The 22,614-nt window shown below is 42.5% G+C and overlaps 1 protein-coding gene across 1 annotated transcript in view; it reads left to right on the plus strand.

The window, feature by feature from the left end:
• Window positions 1-22,327, plus strand: part of grin3a (glutamate receptor, ionotropic, N-methyl-D-aspartate 3A) — a 111,491-nt gene extending 89,164 nt beyond the window's left edge. Inside the window, exons 8-10 of the mRNA XM_061980921.2 lie at window positions 2,857-3,018; window positions 7,848-7,915; window positions 20,305-22,327. Of these exons, the coding sequence (XP_061836905.2) occupies window positions 2,857-3,018; window positions 7,848-7,915; window positions 20,305-20,854 (780 nt within the window). The 3' untranslated portion in view covers window positions 20,855-22,327. The remainder of the gene's footprint in view (window positions 1-2,856; window positions 3,019-7,847; window positions 7,916-20,304) is intronic.
• Window positions 22,328-22,614: the final 287 nt, after the last annotated feature.

The following is a 22,614-nucleotide window of genomic DNA, read 5'->3' on the forward strand; positions in this document are numbered from 1 at the left end:
TATCGCCTGTACTGATACTAAACATAGTATCGCCTGTACTGATACTAAACATAGTATCGCCTGTACTGATACTAAACATAGTATTGCCTGTATTGATAATATACATATTATCGCCTGTACTGATACTAAACATAGTATCGCCTGTACTGATACTAGACATAGTATCGCCTGTACTGATACTAGACATAGTATCGCCTGTACTGATACTAGACATAGTATCGCCTGTACTGATACTACACATATTATCGCCTGTACTGATACTACACATATTATCGCCTGTACTGATACTAAACATAGTATCGCCTGTACTGATACTAAACATAGTATCGTCTGTACTGATACTAGACATATTATCGCCTGTACTGATACTACACATATTATCACCTGTACTGATACTAAACATAGTATCGCCTGTATTGATAATATACATATTATCGCCTGTACTGATACTAAACATAGTATCGCCTGTACTGATACTACACATAGTATCGTCTGTACTGATACTAAACATAGTATCGCCTGTACTGATACCAAACATAGTATCGCCTTTACTGATACTAAACATAGTATCGCCTGTACTGATACTAGACATAGTATCGCTTGTACTGATACTAGACATAGTATCGCCTGTACTGATACTAAACATAGTATCGTCTGTACTGATACTAGACATAGTATCGCCTGTACTGATACTAGACATAGTATCGCCTGTACTGATACTAAACATAGTATTGCTTGTACTGATACTATACATAGGATTGCTTATACTGATACTACACATAGTATCGCCTGTACTGATACTAAACATATTATCGCCTGTACTGATACTACACATATTATCGCCTGTACTGATACTAGACATAGTATCGCATGTACTGATACTAAACATAGTATCGCCTGTATTGATACTATACATATTATCACCTGTACTGATACTAAACATAGTATCGTCTGTACTGATACTAGACATAGTATCGCCTGTACTGATACTAGACATAGTATCGCCTGTACTGATACTAAACATAGTATTGCTTGTACTGATACTATACATAGGATTGCTTATACTGATACTACACATAGTATCGCCTGTACTGATACTAAACATATTATCGCCTGTACTGATACTACACATATTATCGCCTGTACTGATACTAGACATAGTATCGCATGTACTGATACTAAACATTGTATCGCCTGTACTGATACTAAACATAGTATGGCCTGTATTGATAATATACATAGTATTGCCTGTACTGATACTAGACATAATGTTGCCTGTACTGATACTACACATAGTATCGCCTGTACTGATACTAAACATAGTATCGCCTGTACTGATACTAGACATAGTATCGCCTGTACTGATACTAAACATCATATCGCCTGTACTGATACTAAACATAGTATCGTCTGTACTGATACTAGACATAGTATCGCCTGTACTGATACTAGACATAGTATGGCCTGTACTGATACTAAACATATTATCGCCTGTACTGATACTAAACATAGTATCGCCTGTACTGATACTAAACATAGTATCGCCTGTACTGATACTAAACATAGTATCGTCTGTACTGATACTAGACATAGTATCGCCTGTACTGATACTAAACATAGTATCGCCTGTATTGATACTATACATATTATCGCCTGTACTGATACTAAACATAGTATCGCCAGTACTGTCCATCCATCCATTTTCTACCGCTTATTCCCTTTGGGGTCGCGGGGTGATACTAGATATATTATTGCCTGTACTGATACTATACATATTATCGCCTGTAATGATTCTAGACCAGGGGTCGGCAACCCGCGGCTCTAGAGCCGCATGCGGCTCTTTAGCGCCGCCCTAGTGGCTCTCTGGAGCTTTTTCAAAAATGTATGAAAAATGGAAAAAGATGAGGGGAAAAAATATATTTTTTGTTCTAATATGGTTTCTGTAGGAGGACAAACATGACACAAACCTCCCTAATTGTTATCAAACACACTGTTTATATTAAACATGTGTCACTGATTTCGAGTATTTGGCAAGCGCCGTTTTGTCCTACTAATTATGACGGTCCTTGAACTCACCGTAGTTTGTTTACATGTATAACTTTCTCCGACTTTCTAGGACGTGTTTTATGCCACTTCTTTTTCTGTCTCATTTTGTCCACCAAACTTTTAAGGTTGTGCATGAATGCACAAAGGTGAGTTTTGTTGATGTTATTGACTTGTGTGGAGTGCTAATCAGACATGTTTGGTCACTGCATGACTGCAAGCTAATCGATGCTAACATGCTATTTAGGCTAGCTATATGTACATATTGCATCATTATGCCTCATTTGTAGCTATATTTGAGCTCATTTAGTTTCCTTTAAGTCCTCTTAATTCAATTTATATCTCATGACACACTATCTGTATGTAATATGGCTTTTAATTTTTTGCGGCTCCAGACAGATTTGTTTTTGTATTTTTGGTCCAATATGGCTCTTTCAACATTTTGTGTTGCCGACCCCTGTCCTAGACGTAGTATCGCCTGCACTGATACTATACATATTATCGCCTGTAATGATTCTAGACGTAGTGTCGCCTGTACTGATACTAGACACAGTATCGTTACAGTCTGTATTTCGATCCACCCACCTTGGTTAACATTCAAGAGCTCTAGCTTAGCGATTAGCATGGCTTCTTGTGTCCACCTGCGGTAATCTACAGTATTCCTTAGTGATAACAAATAAATGTTGTCATTGTGTTGAAGAGTTTTGAATTGCAATCCCAGCTAGAATGTGGTGAACCTGCATGATCACAACATGACATTATTTCTATCAAAGTGTTTGACTTGACTTGTTTGTGTGGTCTCTCTCCCTGCAGACGCTCCAGATGGGCATCAAGCATTTCTCCGGCCTCTTTGTGATGCTGTGTGTGGGTGTGGCCTTATCTCTGCTGACCACCATAGCGGAACACATGGTGTACAAGCTGCTCATCCCCAGGGTCAAGGAGCCACGCTTAAAATACTGGCTGCACACCAGCCAGGTACACTCTGCTCACATATTGTTCTTTATAAAACCTGCACAGGTCTGTCACACAACATATTCAGAGAAATGAGTCAGCATTAAAGAAACATGCCTGAGTAACATGTGCATTAGACTGATGATGCACCTTCCTTCGGTGTGTTCTAAATGTAGAAAGCAAAGGAAGTCCCACCAGGAGGCCGTGTGCACACCTGTCTCACCAGTGATGGCAGAACCTCACCTGTCACCATTAAAAATGAAGGAATCACTTCAAATAAATAGCAATGTTTGTCCATTGGACATTGTGTTGTTGTAACGGCTTTAACCTTTTCACAAGTACAACTTTGAATGTGCACATTCCCTCATTAAACACACCTGAGATGAGGACTTGGTGAGCGCAGCCTACCCTCTTAAAGGAGCCATATGTAGTAATGTGGCCAGAAATGGTACTGCAATCACGGTCGTCCCCTCCCTCTCTCCTTGGCTGAGGTTGCCAGATATGCAGCCAAATCCAGCTGGATGGACACGACCACTTCAGGGAACTTCAAACTTCCACTGCCTCTTACTTGGGGTTGAGGTCTGGGGACCATAATAGCTGAATAGACAAGCATTTTGTCAATAGCAAATCTCTAACCAACGCAGAAATGAGGCTATTTCCAGGAAGAAGTAGGTCATGCCTGCGTACAATATGACAAGGTTCAAGGTTCAAGGTTCAACTTTATTGTCCCCGCGGGGAACTTTGTCTTGGGCACAGTGCATCATTGCTTTCTTAACATACCCAAAAACAACAGAACAAAAACAGAAGCACAGACACAACCACAACCATACAACTAACATTTAAACATCAGAACATGGAGCTTGATAGACATAGGTGGCACTTTGATGTAGGCATAAAATCTACAGTATGGAGATAAAGATAAAGTACCAATGTGCATTGCACTAGAGCTCATGGATAAAGTGCTGTGTGCTAAAGTGCTTAGTTCTAAAGTGCTATGTGCTAAAGTGCTATGTGCTAAAAAAGTGCTAACCTATGTATTAAAATTCTATTGCACATTGTTGGTCAGCTTAATGGAGGCTGGGACAAATGATAATTTAAGGCGGTTAAATTTGCAAAGTGGGACCCGGAGTCTTCTCCCTGATGGCAGGGTTCCATATTCAGGAAAGAGTGGGTGTTGTGAGTTGGAAATAATTTTCTTAGCTTTTTTCCTAACTGCCTGCTCATAGATGCTCTGTATAGGCTCATATTCTTTCCTCAACAATCATATGGTTATTGTCAGTACTATTTATTTCATTTTATTTTATTTTTTTCATTTTTTTATTTTTTTATTTCAGGCAATGACATAAAAAAGTACAAAGTTGACAACACATAATAATATAAATGAATATAGTGCAAAAGGTAATGTATAGTCATGATTGTCTATCAGAAAACAAAGACTACAACCAACACTAGCAATGGTTATACTAGTAGAGCATGTTTAGCAGACTAATGTACGCCCAACACTGGAGAGGAGACATTTGACCAAGGTGTGCCTACAGGCTACTGTTTCAAACCTTTCACATTGCCATATAACTTGGTACATGTAGTCCACTATATGCAAACACCAATAAGGAATTATTTGATCATGTGATTTGCCTCCATACCTTTCACATTGTCATGATGACTAATGTTGGAAGCTTTTCCTCAGCATATTGAGAAGGAACTAGGCACTGACACTACACATATCCACTTAGCTTTTATTTGTACTAAATACATGTTGTCCTGTCAGTTGGATGACACATGGCCATACGTGCTAACTAGCATATGTTAGCATGTATGGCCATGTGTCATTGACCGGGCTAGCATGCTAACATTGGTTGCAGGAACATACTATCTTTGTTAGACAAGATCATAGACTGTATTGGACAATAAAGTTTACATAGCAAATGTCCATTTCCATTTATTACAAGTCATTAGAAAACCTAGATGCCTGACTTACCTATCAAGGAGGAAATTAGAAAATCTTCTCTGCCTTCAATGGTGTCCATCTTTCAAAGAAATCCCCGACACAAATCCTGGTTTTGTTCCTGGCTTTGTCATGAATAAGTTGAGAAAGGTAACTTTTAGACGGACTAAGTCTGACATGTTTATTAACTTTACCAGTGGCAGTAGCCAGACCAAGATGGCAACCTGGATGTGACACACTCACAGACTTTCTAATTGGTCAAACGGTGGAGGGCAGAGCATCCACATGAAAACAATAACAATATTTCGGGGCTGTAAATCTAAGTGGTGCAGAAGGCTTTATTTCAATTAGGATTTTGTGTACACTATTTTCCCTTCACATCTATGGCATCATATGGTCCAACATGTTGTCATATTGTTGGCATGCAGCACACAAATATAATATGTTTTTCTTTGAAGTGTGATCCAGACAACACAACCTACTTTTAGTACACTACAATTATCCAGAAGCATGAATATGCATATTGCAAGATGTCCATCCATCCATCCATCCATCTTCTTCCGCTTATCCGAGGTCGGGTCGCGGGGGCAGCAGCCTAAGCAGGGAAGCCCAGACTTCCCTCTCCCCAGCCACTTCGTCCAGCTCTTCCTGTGGGACCCCGAGGCGTTCCCAGGCCAGCCGGGAGACATAGTCTTCCCAACGTGTCCTGGGTCTTCCCCGCGACCTCCTACCGGTCGGACGTGCCCATGACACCTCCCTAGGGAAGCGTTCGGGTGGCATCCTGACCAGATGCCCGAACCACCTCATCTGGCTCCTCTCCATGTGGAGGAGCAGCGGCTTTACTTTGAGCTCCTCCCGGATGGCAGAGCTTCTCACCCTATCTTTAAGGGAGAGACCCGCCACCCGGCGGAGGAAACTAATTTCGGCCGCTTGTACCCGTGATCTCGTCCTTTCGGTCATAACCCAAAGCTCATGACCATAGGTGAGGATGGGAACGTAGATCGACCGGTAAATTGAGAGCTTTGCCTTCCGGCTCAGCTCCTTCTTCACCACAACGGACCGATACAGCGTCCGCATTACTGAAGACGCCGCACCGATCCGCCTGTCGATCTCACGATTCACTCTTCCCTCACTCGTGAACAAGACTCCGAGGTACTTGAACTCCTCCACTTGGGGCAAGATCTCCTCCCCAACCCGGAGATGGCACTCCACCCTTTTCCGGGCGAGAACCATGGACTCGGACTTGGAGGTGCTGATTCTCATCCCAGTCGCTTCACACTCAGCTGCGAACCGATCCAGTGAGAGCTGAAGTTCCTGGCCAGATGAAGCCATCAGGACCACATCATCTGCAAAAAGCAGAGACCTAATCCTGCAGCCACCAAACCAGATCCCCTCAACGCCTTGACTGCGCCTAGAAATTCTGTCCATAAAGGTTATGAACAGAATCGGTGACAAAGGGCAGCCTTGGCGGAGTCCAACCCTCACTGGAAACGTGTCCGACTTACTGCCGGCAATGCGGACCAAGCTCTGGCACTGATCATACAGGGAGTGGACCGCCACAATCAGACAGTCCGATACCCCATACTCTGAGCACTCCCCACAGGACTTCCCGAGGGACACGGTCGAATGCCTTCTCCAAGTCCACAAAGCACATGTAGACTGGTTGGGCAAACTCCCATGCACCCTCAAGGACCCTGCCGAGAGTATAGAGCTGGTCCACAGTTCCACGACCAGGACGAAAACCACACTGTTCCTCCTGAATCCGAGGTTCGACTATCCGGCGTAGCCTCCTCTCCAGTACACCTGAATAGACCTTACCGGGAAGGCAAGATGTTTTTTTCATATGCGAGATAGATTATAGTAACACATCTCGTATAGGGAAAAATAAACAAACGCCAGCAGACCCCAAAACAAATAATTGAATTAGTTTTTAATGAGCCCATCCTGCAGTTATACAATTCAAAACTTGTATTACTGAATAGATGATTTGTCTAAAATGTGTTATTTCTGACTGTCCAAATACTGTACACACACACAGACGGAATATTCCCTTACACAATCGCCTCCTTTCTCACCGCCCTTTGTGCGTAACTGTGCCACTTTGCATGCACATTTCAAACCTGCTAAATATAAGACGCAAAACAGCGGTCGCAGAACTCTTTCGGTCTTGATTAAGTACATTGCAAGTGCTAAATGATTATACAGGTGAAACTCAAAAATGAGAGTATCGTACACAGGTGTGTTTATTCCAGCAAGAGACGGACACATGACATTTATGACACACTAATATACCACACAGACTCAGGAGATATTTCAAGGCTCCTTTTTGATATCATGATGATATCAAAATGTCAGAAAATGTGGGCTTTTCAAAAACTGAAAGCCTCGGTCATCAAAATTGAACAAATCAAATCTTGACACAATTCCACTTTTCATGCAATGAAGTTCAACTGAAGTTGAATTGTGCCTAATTGGACTAAACCTTGCTTGTTCTCCAGAGACTACACCGAGCCCTCAACTCTGTATTTGTGTTCTCCAGAGACTACACCGAGCCCTCAAATCTGTATTTATGTTCTCCAGAGACTACACCGAGCCCTCAACTCTGTAGTTGTGTTCTCCAGAGACTACACCGAGCCCTCAACTCTGTAGTTGTGTTCTCCAGAGACTACACCGAGCCCTCAAATCTGTATTTGTGTTCTCCAGAGACTACACCGAGCCCTCAACTCTGTATTTGTGTTCTCCAGAGACTACACCGAGCCCTCAACTTTGTATTTGTGTTCTCCAGAGACTACACCGAGCCCTCAACTCTGTATTTGTGTTCTCCAGAGACTACACCGAGCCCTCAACTTTGTATTTGTGTTCTCTAGAGACTACACCGAGCCCTCAACTCTGTATTTGTGTTCTCTAGAGACTACACCGAGCCCTCAACTCTGTATTTGCTGACGACAAACTGCAGACCGTCGCCACCGTCAAAAGGTACTGCATTTTATTTGGAATATCTATTGGAATGTATTTGTATGGATTTGCTTTGGGGACTTGTTGGCTTCAGGCAGGAAACTGCTTTGGTCCAACCTTCAGGGCTGGATAGCTGAGATATTAGATAAGTGACAGCAATTAACATCCAAGTGGCAGTTAAGGAACACTTTTTAATGGGGAGCCAAATAGAATGGCCGGTCTGTTGGAAGCTAATTATCAGCAATGAAAATTGAGGGAATAATCAGACATGAAATTGTTTAGCACAGCAAGGAACATTTGACTGGCTTTAGAGCGACCATGATACCTGACCCAGACTGGGTCTGATGCCTGACCCAGGCTGGGTCTGATGCCTGACCCAGACCGGGTCTGATGCCTGACTTTGACCGGGTCTGTTGCCTGACTCAGACTGGGTTTGATGCCTGACCCAGGCTGGGTCTGATGCCTAACTCAGACTGGGTCTGATGCCTGACTCAGACTAGGTCTGATGCCTGACCCAGGCTGGGTCTGATGCCTAACTCAGACTGGGTCTGATGCCTGACCCAGACCGGGTCTGATGCCTGACTTAGACCGGGTCTGATGCCTGACTCAGACTGGGTCTGATTCCTGACTCAGACTGGGTCTGATGCCTGACTCAGACCGGGTCTGATGCCTGACCCAGACTGGGTTTGATGCTTGACCCAGGCTGGGTCTGATGCCTAACTCAGACTGGGTCTGATGCCTGACCCAGACTGGGTTTGATGCCTGACCCAGGCTGGGTCTGATGCCTAACTCAGACTGGGTCTGATGCCTAACTCAGACTGGGTCTGATGCCTGACTCAGACTATGTCTGATGCCTGACCCAGACTGGGTCTGATGCCTGACTCAGACTAGGTCTGATGCCTGACTCAGACTAGGTCTGATGCCTGACTCAGACTAGGTCTGATGCCTGACTCAGACTAGGTCTGATGCCTGACTCAGACTGGGTCTGATGCCTAACTCAGACTGGGTCTGATGCCTGACTCAGACTAGGTCTGATGCCTGACCCAGACTGGGTCTGACGCCTGACTCAGACTAGCTCTGATGCCTGACTCAGACTGGGTCTGATGCCTGACTCAGACTAGGTCTGATGCCTAACTCGGACTGGGTCTGATGCCTAACTCAGACTAGGTCTGATGCCTAACTCAGACTAGGTCTGATGCCCGACCCAGACTGGGTCTGATGCCTAACTCAGACTGGGTCTGATGCCTGACTCAGACTAGGTCTGATGCCTGACCCAGACTGGGTCTGATGCCTGACCCAGACTGCGTCTGATGCCTAACTCAGACTGGGTCTGATGCCTGACCCAGACTGGGTCACTTCCCCCTCATCAGATAAGCACCATTCATGTTTGACATGGGCAGTTTGACACTTCCAAGAGGAGGTCATTGTGCTTTTGCTGAGCGAGGCGTCCCGTTTTGTTCTTTCTGTTTTGCAAACGTGTCCTGGCTTAGCTCTGCGGGCTGGAGGGCGCTCCCAAAGTGTGAGTAATGAGGACGGACGAGACTAACGAGAGCACTTCTGCACTGAGCTTCCAATGGAAGTGATATCTGTCAAGCTGTCAGCGTCCGTTCAAGTCATCTCTTTGCTGTGTTCCTCAAAGTGGACTGAGCAAAATCAAGATCTGCAATCACACCAGCAAGCTTTTAGGTCAAATGTAAATATTGTTGCCTTTGGTTTTTTCCTGCGTAAACATTACAGCTGCAGGATGTGCTGAGTCAGCGTTTCTCTTTCGTCAGCTTGATCAAATCAGAAAGTATTAGGAAACAAAAAGAGCTTCTGGGGAGAAATTGAATTGGCCTCAGCCACCAAAATGTGTTTTGTTCCTTTGAGCGCCAGCAAGGAAGAATAAGAAGCCAAAGAAGTGACTTCATGTAAACATCACCTTTCATCATCATGCAGGTGTGCTTCTGACCACTTTTCCACTCTGATGCTGACCAAGACATCAGCACAACATTTTCCATGTGCAGGATTCCACATGTGACTTTTACTTAGTGAAGGTCATTATCTAAGTGACATGTCAATCAGTCTTGCCCAAAGACACAACGGCAGTGACTAAGATGGCGGAAGCGGGAATCGAACCTGGAACCCTCAAGTTGCTGGCACGGCCACTTTACCCACCGATTTCATGTCTCCCCGCTCTTAGTCTTGTCTTTGTCTTTCACCAAGTCTGTCATGATCACTGATGTGATGCTCTGAAATCAGAATACCCTCAACATGTTCCTGTCATGCTTCATACTTACATCATGTATATATTACATGTTATTATGAATGGTACTAGATACTACATATATACTTATATCATGTATATATTACATGTTATTATGAATGTTACTACATGACATATATACTTACATCATGTATATATTACATGTTATTATGAATGTTACTACATGACATATATACTTACATCATGTATATATTACATGTTATTATGAATGTTACTACATGACATATATACTTACATCATGTATATATTACATGTTATTATGAATGTTACTGCATGACATATATACTTACATCATGTATATATTACATGTTATTATGAATGTTACTACATGACATATATACTTACATCATGTATATATTACATGTTATTATAAATGTTACTACATGACATATATACTTACATCATGTAATTATGAATGTTACTACATGACATATATACTTACATCATGTATATATTACATGTTATTATGAATGTTACTACATGACATATATACTTACATCATGCATATATTACATGTTATTATGAATGTTACTACATGACATATATACTTATATCATGTATATATTACATGTTATTATGAATGTTACTAGATACTACATATATATTTACATCATGTATATATTACATGTTATTATGAATGTTACTACCTGACATATATACTTACATCATGTATATATTACATGTTATTATGAATGTTACTACATGACATATATACTTACATCATGTATATATTACATGTTATTATGAATGTTACTACATGACATATATACTTACATCATGTATATATTACATGTTATTATGAATGTTACTACATGACATATATACTTACATCATGTATATATTACATGTTATTATGAATGTTACTACATGACATATATACTTACATCATGTATATATTACATGTTATTATGAATGTTACTACATGACATATATACTTACATCATGTATATATTACATGTTATTATGAATGTTACTACATGACATATATACTTACATCATGTATATATTACATGTTATTATGAATGTTACTACATGACATATATACTTACATCATGTATATATTACATGTTATTATGAATGTTACTACATGACATATATACTTACATCATGTATATATTACATGTTATTATGAATGTTACTACATGACATATATACTTACATCATGTATATATTACATGTTATTATGAATGTTACTACATGACATATATACTTACATCATGTATATATTACATGTTATTATGAATGTTTCTACATGACATATATACTTACATCATGTATATATTACACGTTATTATGAATGTTACTACATGACATATATACTTACATCATGTATATATTACATGTTATTATGAATGTTACTACATGACATATATACTTACATCATGTATATATTACATGTTATTATGAATGTTACTACATGACATATATACTTACATCATGTATATATTACATGTTATTATGAATGTTACGACATGACATATGTACTTACATCATGTATATATTACATGTTATTATGAATGTTACGACATGACATAAATACTTACATCATGTATATATTACATGTTATTGTGAATGGTACTAGATACTACATATATACTTACATCATGTATATATTACATGTTATTATGAATGTTACTACATGACATATATACTTACATCATGTATATATTACATGTTATTGTGAATGGTACTAGATACTACATATATACTTACATCATGTATATATTACATGTTATTATGAATGTTACTACATGACATATATACTTACATCATGTATATATTACATGTTATTATGAATGTTACTACATGACATATATACTTACATCATGTATATATTACATGTTATTATGAATGTTACTACATGACATATATACTTACATCATGTATATATGACATGTTATTATGAATGTTACTGCAATTTGACATGACATAGTCAAATTGTAACATTTTTCAAACTTGCCAACCTTGGGCAAATATTTCTAATATTAAAACAGCTTATTGGGGTTCTATCCTGCATTTACAAATGTTCAGAACTATGTATTTGTTTAAAATGCTGCACTTTTGTCGAGCCAACCCCAATCACAACATCGTAGGCCGGTCAGGAAAAGCAGACTATTGAATCCACCATGTCGACCAAGAGGCCAAGAATGTAGATCTACTTAGTATACAACTTGATATTGACAAGTTTTTTTCCCCAGATAAACCCACGGGTGATCCAATGTCATTTTAAAAGTCCCTGAAATTAGCAGGATTGTATTCTTTTATTAATACTAACTTAAAGTTATTGGCCAATAAACTGATATAATGACATGAACTTAGCACAGTATACCAGTTATAACGTTACATCTAATCATCTTTTTAAGTTCAACTCAGACATCCTAGTCTAACAATGAGGTAACAGATTGGATGATGAGCCTTGTTGAGCTTATTTGTTCACTTATTTACAGTTCAAAGTCTTTAGCACTGGCTCAGATTCCATCTTTGACAAATTCCTGGAGGTGTGCGTTTACAAGGAGCTGCTGTGTCAAACCTCTGAACACATGAATATTTATGGCACGTGAATGAATAACTAGACAGGAGTTTGTCAAACTGCATGTGCAAAAATGATACGGTATAAAAATGCCAACTAGTAACTCGGGAGAAAAACCTTGGGGTGTGGAAGTAAATGAATCATTGGCGTTTAAATGATTCATGGAAATATAGGCGGCCTCAGGCTTCCTCTGATATGGAATATTCAAACATGGACTTCCATTTGTCTTTTTTGTGAGCTAATCCTTCTCACAACACAATTACTTCAGAGGCCAGTGATGGATAACTTGTGTAACATCAACTGTAAAAAGACAGTCCTAAATGTATCAACTGTATTACAAATGTACTGTAGAGGAACTTTGAAAACTACAAGGCAAATAGAGGCTGCGTTACATAACTGCTCACTTTTATGCATGTGCATGGTGTCGCTTTTTATGTTCGCAATTTGAATAATATTCAAACTATGAATTGTTGGACATGTTACTTAGGGAAGGTTAGCGAATGTGGTACTTTTATGGAAGCCATCGGTACTACTGGGTATCATCCATCCATCCATCTTCTTCCGCTTATCCGAGGTCGGGTCGCGGGGGCAGCAGCTTAAGCAGGGAAGCCCAGACTTCCCTCTCCCCAGCCACTTCGTCCAGCTCTTCCCGGGGGATCCCGAGACGTTCCCAGGCCAGCCGGGAGACATAGTCTTCCCAGCGTGTCCTGGGTCTTCCCCGTGGCCTCCTACCGGTCGGACGTGCCCTAAACGGTCGGGTGGCATCCTGACCAGATGCCCGAACCACCTCATCTGCCCCCCCCCCCATGTGGAGGAGCAGCGGCTTTACTTTGAGCTCCCCCCGGATGACAGAGCTTCTCACCCTATCTCTAAGGGAGAGACCCGCCACCCGGCGGAGGAAACTCATTTCGGCCGCTTGTACCCGTGATCTTGTCCTTTCGGTCATAACCCAAAGCTCATGACCATAGGTGAGGATGGGAACGTAGATCGACCGGTAAATTGAGAGCTTTGCCTTCCGGCTCAGCTCCTTCTTCACCACAACGGATCGATATAGCGTCCGCATTACTGAAGACGCCGCACCGATCCGCCTGTCGATCTCACCATCCACTCTTCCCTCACTCGTGAACAAGACTCCGAGGTACTTGAACTCCTCCACTTGGGGCAGGGTCTCCTCCCCAACCCGAAGATGGCATTCCACCCTTTTCCGGGCGAGAACCATGGACTCGGACTTGGAGGTGCTGATTCTCATCCCAGTCGCTTCACACTCGGCTGCGAACCGATCCAGCGAGAGCTGAAGATCCTGGCCAGACGAAGCCATCAGGACCACATCATCTGCAAAAAGCATAGACCTAATCCTGCAGCCACCAAACCAGATACCCTCAACGCCTTGACTGCGCCTAGAAATTCTGTCCATAAAAGTTATGAACAGAATGGGTGACAAAGGGCAGCCTTGGCGGAATCCAACCCTCACTGGAAACGTGTCCGACTTACTACCGGCAATGCGGACCAAGCTCTGGCACTGATCATACAGGGAGCGGACTGCCACAATCAGACAGTCCGATACCCCGTACTCTCTGAGCACTCCCCACAGGACTTCCCGAGGGACACGGTCGAATGCCTTCTCCAAGTCCACAAAACACATGTAGACTGGTTGGGCAAACTCCCATGCACCCTCAAGGACCCTGCCGAGAGTATAGAGCTGGTCCACAGTTCCACGACCAGGACGAAAACCACACTGTTCCTCCTGAATCCGAGGTTCGACTATCCGGCGTAGCCTCCTCTCCAGTACACCTGAATAGACCTTACCTTAGACTTAGGCTTATCACACTCCTCAGCCTTCCCGGTACTGGGTATCAATTCACCTAAAATCAAACGGTGCCATATTTTGATACCATTGTTGCCCGTGACATCACCTTCTACTGCACACCATTTTGATACCATTGTTGCCCGTGACATCACCTTCTACTGCACACCATGCGGTAAACACACAACTCAGAATAATGTTGCAATTGTTCATGCCAACCAAGGAAGTTAGGACATTAGGTAACGCTACACTTTTCCAAAATGTGCTAGCTTGATCCTAATTAACATTGGCGTTACTATTAGCATGCTATGATTAGCATGAGTGATTTTACATGGCAATGTCAACGCCTCTAAATGTGGTAACGCAAACTACAATTAAGATGCACAATACAATCAAACTGCTGCTGTGTAATAAATACAATACTTACAGTATAAACAATTTGTAGGGTGCAACGAAAGACTAGATTCAGCTTAATGGCAAAGATTTCTTCCTGGCTCGTCAACTACTGCCATCTAGTGTCTTGGAATTGCAACTGCATGGAAAGTCACTACTGTGCTGTACTACATACAGATATACAGGTAAAAGCCAGTAAATTAGAATATTTTGAAAAACTTGATTTATTTCAGTAATTGCATTCAAAAGGTGTAACTTGTACATTATATTTATTCATTGCACACAGACTGATGCATTCAAAATATTTCATTTAATTTTGATGATTCGAAGTGGCAACAAATGAAAATCCAAAATTCCGTGTGTCGCAAAATTAGAATATTACTTAAGGCTAATACAAAAAAGGGATTTTTAGAAATGTTGGCCAACTGAAAAGTATGAAAATGAAAAATATGAGCATGTACAATACTCAATACTTGGTTGGAGCTCCTTTTGCCTCAATTACTGCGTTAATGCGGCGTGGCATGGAGTCGATGAGTTTCTGGCACTGCTCAGGTGTTATGAGAGCCCAGGTTGCTCTGATAGTGGCCTTCAACTCTTCTGCGTTTTTGGGTCTGGCATTCTGCATCTTCCTTTTCACAATACCCCACAGATTTTCTATGGGGCTAAGGTTAGGGGAGTTGGCGGGCCAATTTAGAACAGAAATACCATGGTCCGTAAACCAGGCACGGGTAGATTTTGCGCTGTGTGCAGGCGCCAAGTCCTGTTGGAACTTGAAATCTCCATCTCCATAGAGCAGGTCAGCAGCAGGAAGCATGAAGTGCTCTAAAACTTGCTGGTAGACGGCTGCGTTGACCCTGGATCTCAGGAAACAGAGTGGACCGACACCAGCAGATGACATGGCACCCCAAACCATCACTGATGGTGGAAACTTTACACTAGACTTCAGGCAACGTGGATCCTGTGCCTCTCCTGTCTTCCTCCAGACTCTGGGACCTCGATTTCCAAAGGAAAGGTTACACCTTTTGAATGCAATTACTGAAGTAAATCAAGTTTTTCAAAATATTCTAATTTACTGGCTTTTACCTGTACTTATGTGTCAGAAAACAAGATATAACAGTTACCACAATCAACTCATTGTTAAATGTTTAATAAAAAATAGATTTCATCACTAAACAAATGAATAATTATGAACACAATAATGCACACAATTACAGTATACCAAAATAAGGTACTGTTGAATATCAGTATCAATTCCCGGTTACTGAGAATTGGCACCGTATCGGGTCAAAAGTAAAAGCTACCCATCCTTCCTCTCAATACGGAACATGTGACTTGTGGGTAGAAGCCTGCGTTGTTGTATGAGCAGCATCAAATGGCCATTTCATGTCAGTCTTGGATGAAGCGAGCAAGTTGTAAAGATGGAAGTGGCTTTCACAAAGAAGACTTGCTTCAGTCCCAAAGAATATTCCAGCAGCTCATATCTCAGCCCACTTAAAGCTCTTCTGGCCAAGACTTTAATATTGTCCTACATTCTAAATGTTCCACTGGCTACAGTATGTTTCCTCCCTGCAGATGTTTAACTAAATGTTCCACTGGCTATGTTCCCTCCCTGCAGATGTTTAACTAAATGTTCCACTAGCTACAGTATGTTCCCTCCCTGCAGATGTTTAACTAAATGTTCCACTGGCTATGTTCCCTCTCTGCAGATGTTTAACTAAATGTTCCTCCGGCTACAGTATGTTCCCTCCCTGCAGATGTTTAACTAAATGTTCCACTGGCTATGTTCCCTCTCTGCAGATGTTTAACTAAATGTTCCTCCGGCTACAGTATGTTCCCTCCCTGCAGATGTTTAACTAAATGTTCCACTGGCTATGTTCCCTCTCTGCAGATGTTTAACTAAATGTTCCTCCGGCTACAGTATGTTCCCTCCCTGCAGATGTTTAACTACATGTTCCACTGGCTATGTTCCCTCCCTGCAGATGTTTAACTAAATGTTCCACTGGCTATGTTCCCTCCCTGCAGATGTTTAACTAAATGTTCCACTGGCTATGTTCCCTCTCTGCAGATGTTTAACTAAATGTTCCTCCGGCTACAGTATGTTCCCTCCCTGCAGATGTTTAACTAAATGTTCCACTGGCTATGTTCCCTCTCTGCAGATGTTTAACTAAATGTTCCTCCGGCTACAGTATGTTCCCTCCCTGCAGATGTTTAACTACATGTTCCACTGGCTATGTTCCCTCCCTGCAGATGTTTAACTAAATGTTCCACTGGCTATGTTCCCTCCCTGCAGATGTTTAACTAAATGTTCCACTGGCTATGTTCCCTCTCTGCAGATGTTTAACTAAATGTTCCTCCGGCTACAGTATGTTCCCTCCCTGCAGATGTTTAACTAAATGTTCCACTGGCTACAGTATGTTCCCTCCCTGCAGATGTTTAACAAAATGTTCTACTGGCTATGTTCCCTCCCTGCAGATGTTTAACTAAATGTTCCACTGGCTATGTTCCCTCCCTACAGATGTTTAACTACATGTTCCACTGGCTACAGTATGTTCCCTCCCTGCAGATGTTTAACTAAATGTTCTACTGGCTATGTTCCCTCCCTGCAGATGTTTAACTAAATGTTCCACTGGCTACAGTATGTTCCCTCCCTGCAGATGTTTAACTAAATGTTCTACTGGCTATGTTCCCTCCCTGCAGATGTTTAACTAAATGTTCCACTGGCTATGTTCCCTCCCTGCAGATGTTTAACTACATGTTCCACTGGCTATGTTCCCTCTCTGCAGATGTTTAACTAAATGTTCCTCCGGCTACAGTATGTTTCCTCCCTGCAGATGTTTAACTAAATGTTCCACTGGCTATGTTCCCTCCCTGCAGATGTTTAACTAAATGTTCCACTGGCTACAGTATGTTCCCTCTCTGCAGATGTTTAACTAAATGTTCCACTGGCTATGTTCCCTCTCTGCAGATGTTTACCTAAATGTTCCACTGGCTACAGTATGTTTCCTCCCTGCAGATGTTTAACTAAATGTGTCACGTTCAAACACTGAAGACATCTATTAAACAAGACAAAAGGCAAGGAAGGAATCAAACAGAGACAGCATTCAATTTGGACTCAATATTGAGGAGAGACATGGCCACTGCACTCTCTGTACAGTCCTGCACCACGCTCTGACGAAGAAGGTTTTCGTCTCCTCATTTATTCAGATGTTCAATGTTCACGCACCAACACATGTCACAGCAGGAATGGGAAGTATGTAAAACAGTCATTGTTTTCGGTCGCTTTGAAGACCAAGAAGAGGATTTCTCGGGCTTGGGCTCTTCCTGGATCCAGCCGGGGCAGGTGTTGGAGGACAATGGATAACCCCTCCCGTCTCCTGACCACAGCAACTTCAAGAGGGCAGCGGGTCGTAAATAGCGTTGACCTCGGTTACCAAATAGTTGGAAGAGAGTTTGTGAAATACTTCAGAGAGAGTTCGTTTAACACTTCAAAGAGAGTTCCTCTGGAAGTTGAGCAGATCCTGCCATCTGTCCGTGTTGAAATCACAGTGGCGTTTCACGAGCATTCTTCCTCTTGTTAGGCCTCGAAAGACAGCATTCATAATACAACGTTTCTTTTGTGATAACTTACAAACAATTATTCCAACAAAATGTCTCCTCTGTCAGTCTTTATCTAAGCCCTGAGGCTTCTGCAACATGATGTGGTAACAATAAGATATTATTGTTATGGTCTGTTTATGTACTTTAGCTTGTAAAGTGGTGAAATAGATTGATCCCTACGGTGAACTCCTCGTTTACGTCGCTAATAGAGATGTCAGCATGAAGGAGTCAACACAACGATGTACTTATGTCACAATTTGACTGACTGACTGACTGACTATGTGGAGCCTTAAAACGTTGTCTTTGCTTTGATAATACCAGTTAATTATGCAGCTCAGAACTTCACTGACAAGTTTTCTTGATGTATTTTTTGCTCCTGAAAAGTCATCGTTTGCCATAATATCAATTTGTTTTTGATTGATTGGTAGATAACTAACTGTACTTGCAACTCCCACTTTCCACCGCCAGACTCGATATGTCGCCCCCTTATTGATGTGACGTCATCTACAGAGCTGGCGGACATTTTTCCGCACAGACAAAGTGGATAAAGACATGTAAAACGTGTTTACTTCAAATGTTTTTGATCACTTAATTGCATGTTTTTGTCGTCTTCAAAACTGATGTGGTTAACATCATGAGCCCAAAATACATTTAAAATAAATGGTCATAGTAAAAAAACACAGTATGTGTTTCCTCAAGCCCTTTCAGCATTTTAAGCATCTTAAGGAAAACATCAGTAGAAGAGGACACAACATTGAATAATGCAGCTTACCTTGGTTTTATCTTGTTTTTGGTGCCTGTTTTCTCCTCGAAGGTGCTCCTGATTTTCTGGATCGCATTTGACTTGAGTCTTTTGTACTTCTTTACATTGAAATTCCAACCAAAACTTTCCTTCTTTGAAGTCAGAATCACTGCAATGATTGATGTAATTGATGCTTCCTCGCTTCATTTTGTGCAAGTCAATTAGACTGAGGAGGTCCATACGTTCCTAAACTAACTATACAATGTACTGAACCTCCTTAGAAAACAAGCCTAAAATCACTACTGTGTCTATTTTGGGGGCATCAAGTTTAGATCCAGAACTATGAAGTAAGTGTCAGCATTTACCTGACTTCTCTGTTCAGGACAAAACACCTGGCAGGTAAGAACGGCTGAGCTTAATTGCTCCCCAAACAGAAGCACCTGCTGAGTGTTGTAGGCATGAAGTCTAGTGTCAGGTCCTACATTTTGTAAACAAGTCCCCTGCACAAAATCATAGCCACCAAAGACTGACAGGTGGTTGCGCAGAAATGTTGTGTGTTTTCTTGTTCCATCCATCCATTTTCCCACCGCTTGTCTCTTTCGAGGTTCACGGGGGGTGCTGGAGCCTATCCCAGCTGCACTCGGGCGGAAGGGGGGGTACACCCTGGACAAGTCACCACCTCATCACAGGGCTAACACAGATAGACAACATTCACACACTAGGGAGCATTTAGTGTTGACAATCAACCTATCCCCAGGTGCATGTCTTTGGAGGTGGGAGGGGCCTATCCCCAGGTGTGTGGCTTTGGAGGTGGGAGGAGCTTATCCCCAGGTGCATGTCTTTGGAGGATAACATGCAAACTCCACGCGGAAAGACCCCGAGCCCGGGGGTCTTACACATAAAAAAGTATTAAAAAGTCTTATTTTTGATGTGTTTCTAACTCCAGTTTCACTTCACATAACTTTACAAACATCCTAAACATGCACAGCTCCCTGAAATCGGGTTTCTTGGTTGTAGACTTCTGAGCGTATTAATGAATGTTGATGCCTTACAATTTGTCCTTTGCCCGCATCTCCAGGTGCAATCAAGGAAACAACCAGTCGGCATCCTGGAATCCAAGCGATTCATCTCTCTGCAACAGGCGTAGGGTTCTTCCGAAAGAGACGCAGAACGACTTGGAACGGCCGTGTTCCCAGGATCCAGCCTCTGCTCTCCCTTTGCTGGAGAAACAACTTCCCATAGTGACCACCTCGAATGGACGCTCCAACTTGTTAGGTCGTTTGTGTAGCCAAGGACTCGGGCAAGGGCAGGGGAGCTCAGCACCGGGGGTGGCCCCAGGACAGTGTCGGGGTTTGGGTGTGGGGGACAGCGGTCCTGGTGTGAGTGTGGGTCGGAGTCCGCTCATGCAGGAATTATCCGAACTGGAGAGCCAAATCACTGTAATCAAGCAGCAGCTGCAGTCAGCCATGAGGAGGAAGCGAGAGCTGGAACAGTACCAGTCAGAGAACCAGCTAGCAAACCAGACTGTACCGAGTCAGGCCACGACGCAGCAGTCTAACCAGTTCCTACAGTACACTCAGTCCCACCAGCAGACTAACCAACACCAAAACACACTCCCAGAGTGCTGAAATCCTTCCAGGAAAACCCTCCTACACGTTTTGTCTTTTCCAAAAGGATTACCCAGCTGGGGCACTGGTACACATTTGAAGGACATCCTGGGATTCAGGAGAACATTGGACTGGATCCGTCAGTGTAATTCTAGGAGTTCTAATGGACACTTTTCTGAACCAAGCACCAAATCAGCCCTTCCTTGCTTGTTTCAGTTACTGGTGAGCTCAGTCCGTCACCTCCTGCACACCTTTCATTATCTTCATTGCTTTCCTCTCTCCCTTTTCCCTCTAATCTTCGCCTCTGGAAGAGAATAGATTTGCCTTGATCCCAGATATGAGGACCAGCTGGTATTTAAGCCTAATGGGTGGAATCACCTGAGTCTTATGTTATGGCTCGTTGAGAGTATCAATGACCTGAGCTTGAACCTAGCCAGTTAAGTCTTGGTGTCCCTGAGGTCTTGAGGAAACCTTGTTTCTTTCAGAGGGTGATGGAAACTCAAATGAGAATCAACAATCTTTTCCAATGATTCGGATGCTTGGTAGGAAGAGCGCCTCACATTCATGAAGGACATACTGTTTGATTGTGGTAAAGGATTCCATTTGTTTTACGGCTCACTGAAAGCTGTGCCATAACACTTTAATTGGAGTTTGACTTCTGGACATGAGGTATATCACCCTCTGTGCTTCTTGGGCTTTTTACAAACATGCTAAACAAGCTCAAGAAGTAACAATTTAATTTTGGCTGAAAAAGTACCTCTGAATATGCACACAGAAATCCTTTAAAGGAATACAGTGGTACCTCGGACTACGGGTTTTTACAGTGGTACCTCGGACTACGGGTTTTTCGGGATACCAGCTATCTCTCGGCTACTGTAAGTACATTCCTATGGCCACATTCCTTGCGATTTACCTGACACATGCAACGTGAAGAATTGGGGTGGGGTGGTGCACTATCCACTTTAGCCACCAGACGGCAATAGAGTGTTGAATATCTTAAAATGTCTTTTTTTATTGGCCCGTGATACATTCTATAGACAAAATAGGCACATCTGCAATCAGAACGTTGCGATTGGCCCAAATCACCCCCAAAATGGGAGCTAAAAACCAAAATGTCAGACGACCTGTGCGTGATATCGTCCATGGTCTTTGATGAGGTCCATGCGTCCTGTCGCGATGAACATGTGTACACACGTCTTGCAAGATATGCTACGTTTTTGAGTGTGCTAAAGCCCACAAACGATTTGAGTTGGCGGAATAATAAATCATATTAGTAATTAATAGGGGAACCGGAGGGTGTGTGAAGGGGAACCGGAGGGTGTGTTCCAACTATCGTGGGATCACACTCCTCAGCCTTCCCGGTAAGGTCTATTCAGGTGTACTGGAGAGGAGGCTACGCCGGATAGTCGAACCTCGGATTCAGGAGGAACAGTGTGGTTTTCGTCCTGGTCGTGGAACTGTGGACCAGCTCTATACTCTCGGCAGGGTCCTTGAGGGTGCATGGGAGTTTGCCCAACCAGTCGACATGTGCTTTGTGGACTTGGAGAAGGCATTTGACCGTGTCCCCCGGGAAGTCCTGTGGGGAGTGCTCAGAGAGTATGGGGTAACGGACTGTCTTATTGTGGCAGTTCGCTCCCTGTATGATCAGTGTCAGAGCTTGGTCCGCATTGTCGGCAGTAAGTCGGACACGTTTCCAGTGAGGGTTGGACTCCGCCAAGGCTGCCCTTTGTCACCGATTCTGTTCATAACCTTTATGGACAGAATTTCTAGGCACAGTCAGG

The sequence above is a fragment of the Nerophis lumbriciformis genome, linkage group LG20 (assembly GCF_033978685.3).
Source record: "Nerophis lumbriciformis linkage group LG20, RoL_Nlum_v2.1, whole genome shotgun sequence".
Lineage (NCBI taxonomy): Eukaryota > Metazoa > Chordata > Actinopteri > Syngnathiformes > Syngnathidae > Nerophis > Nerophis lumbriciformis.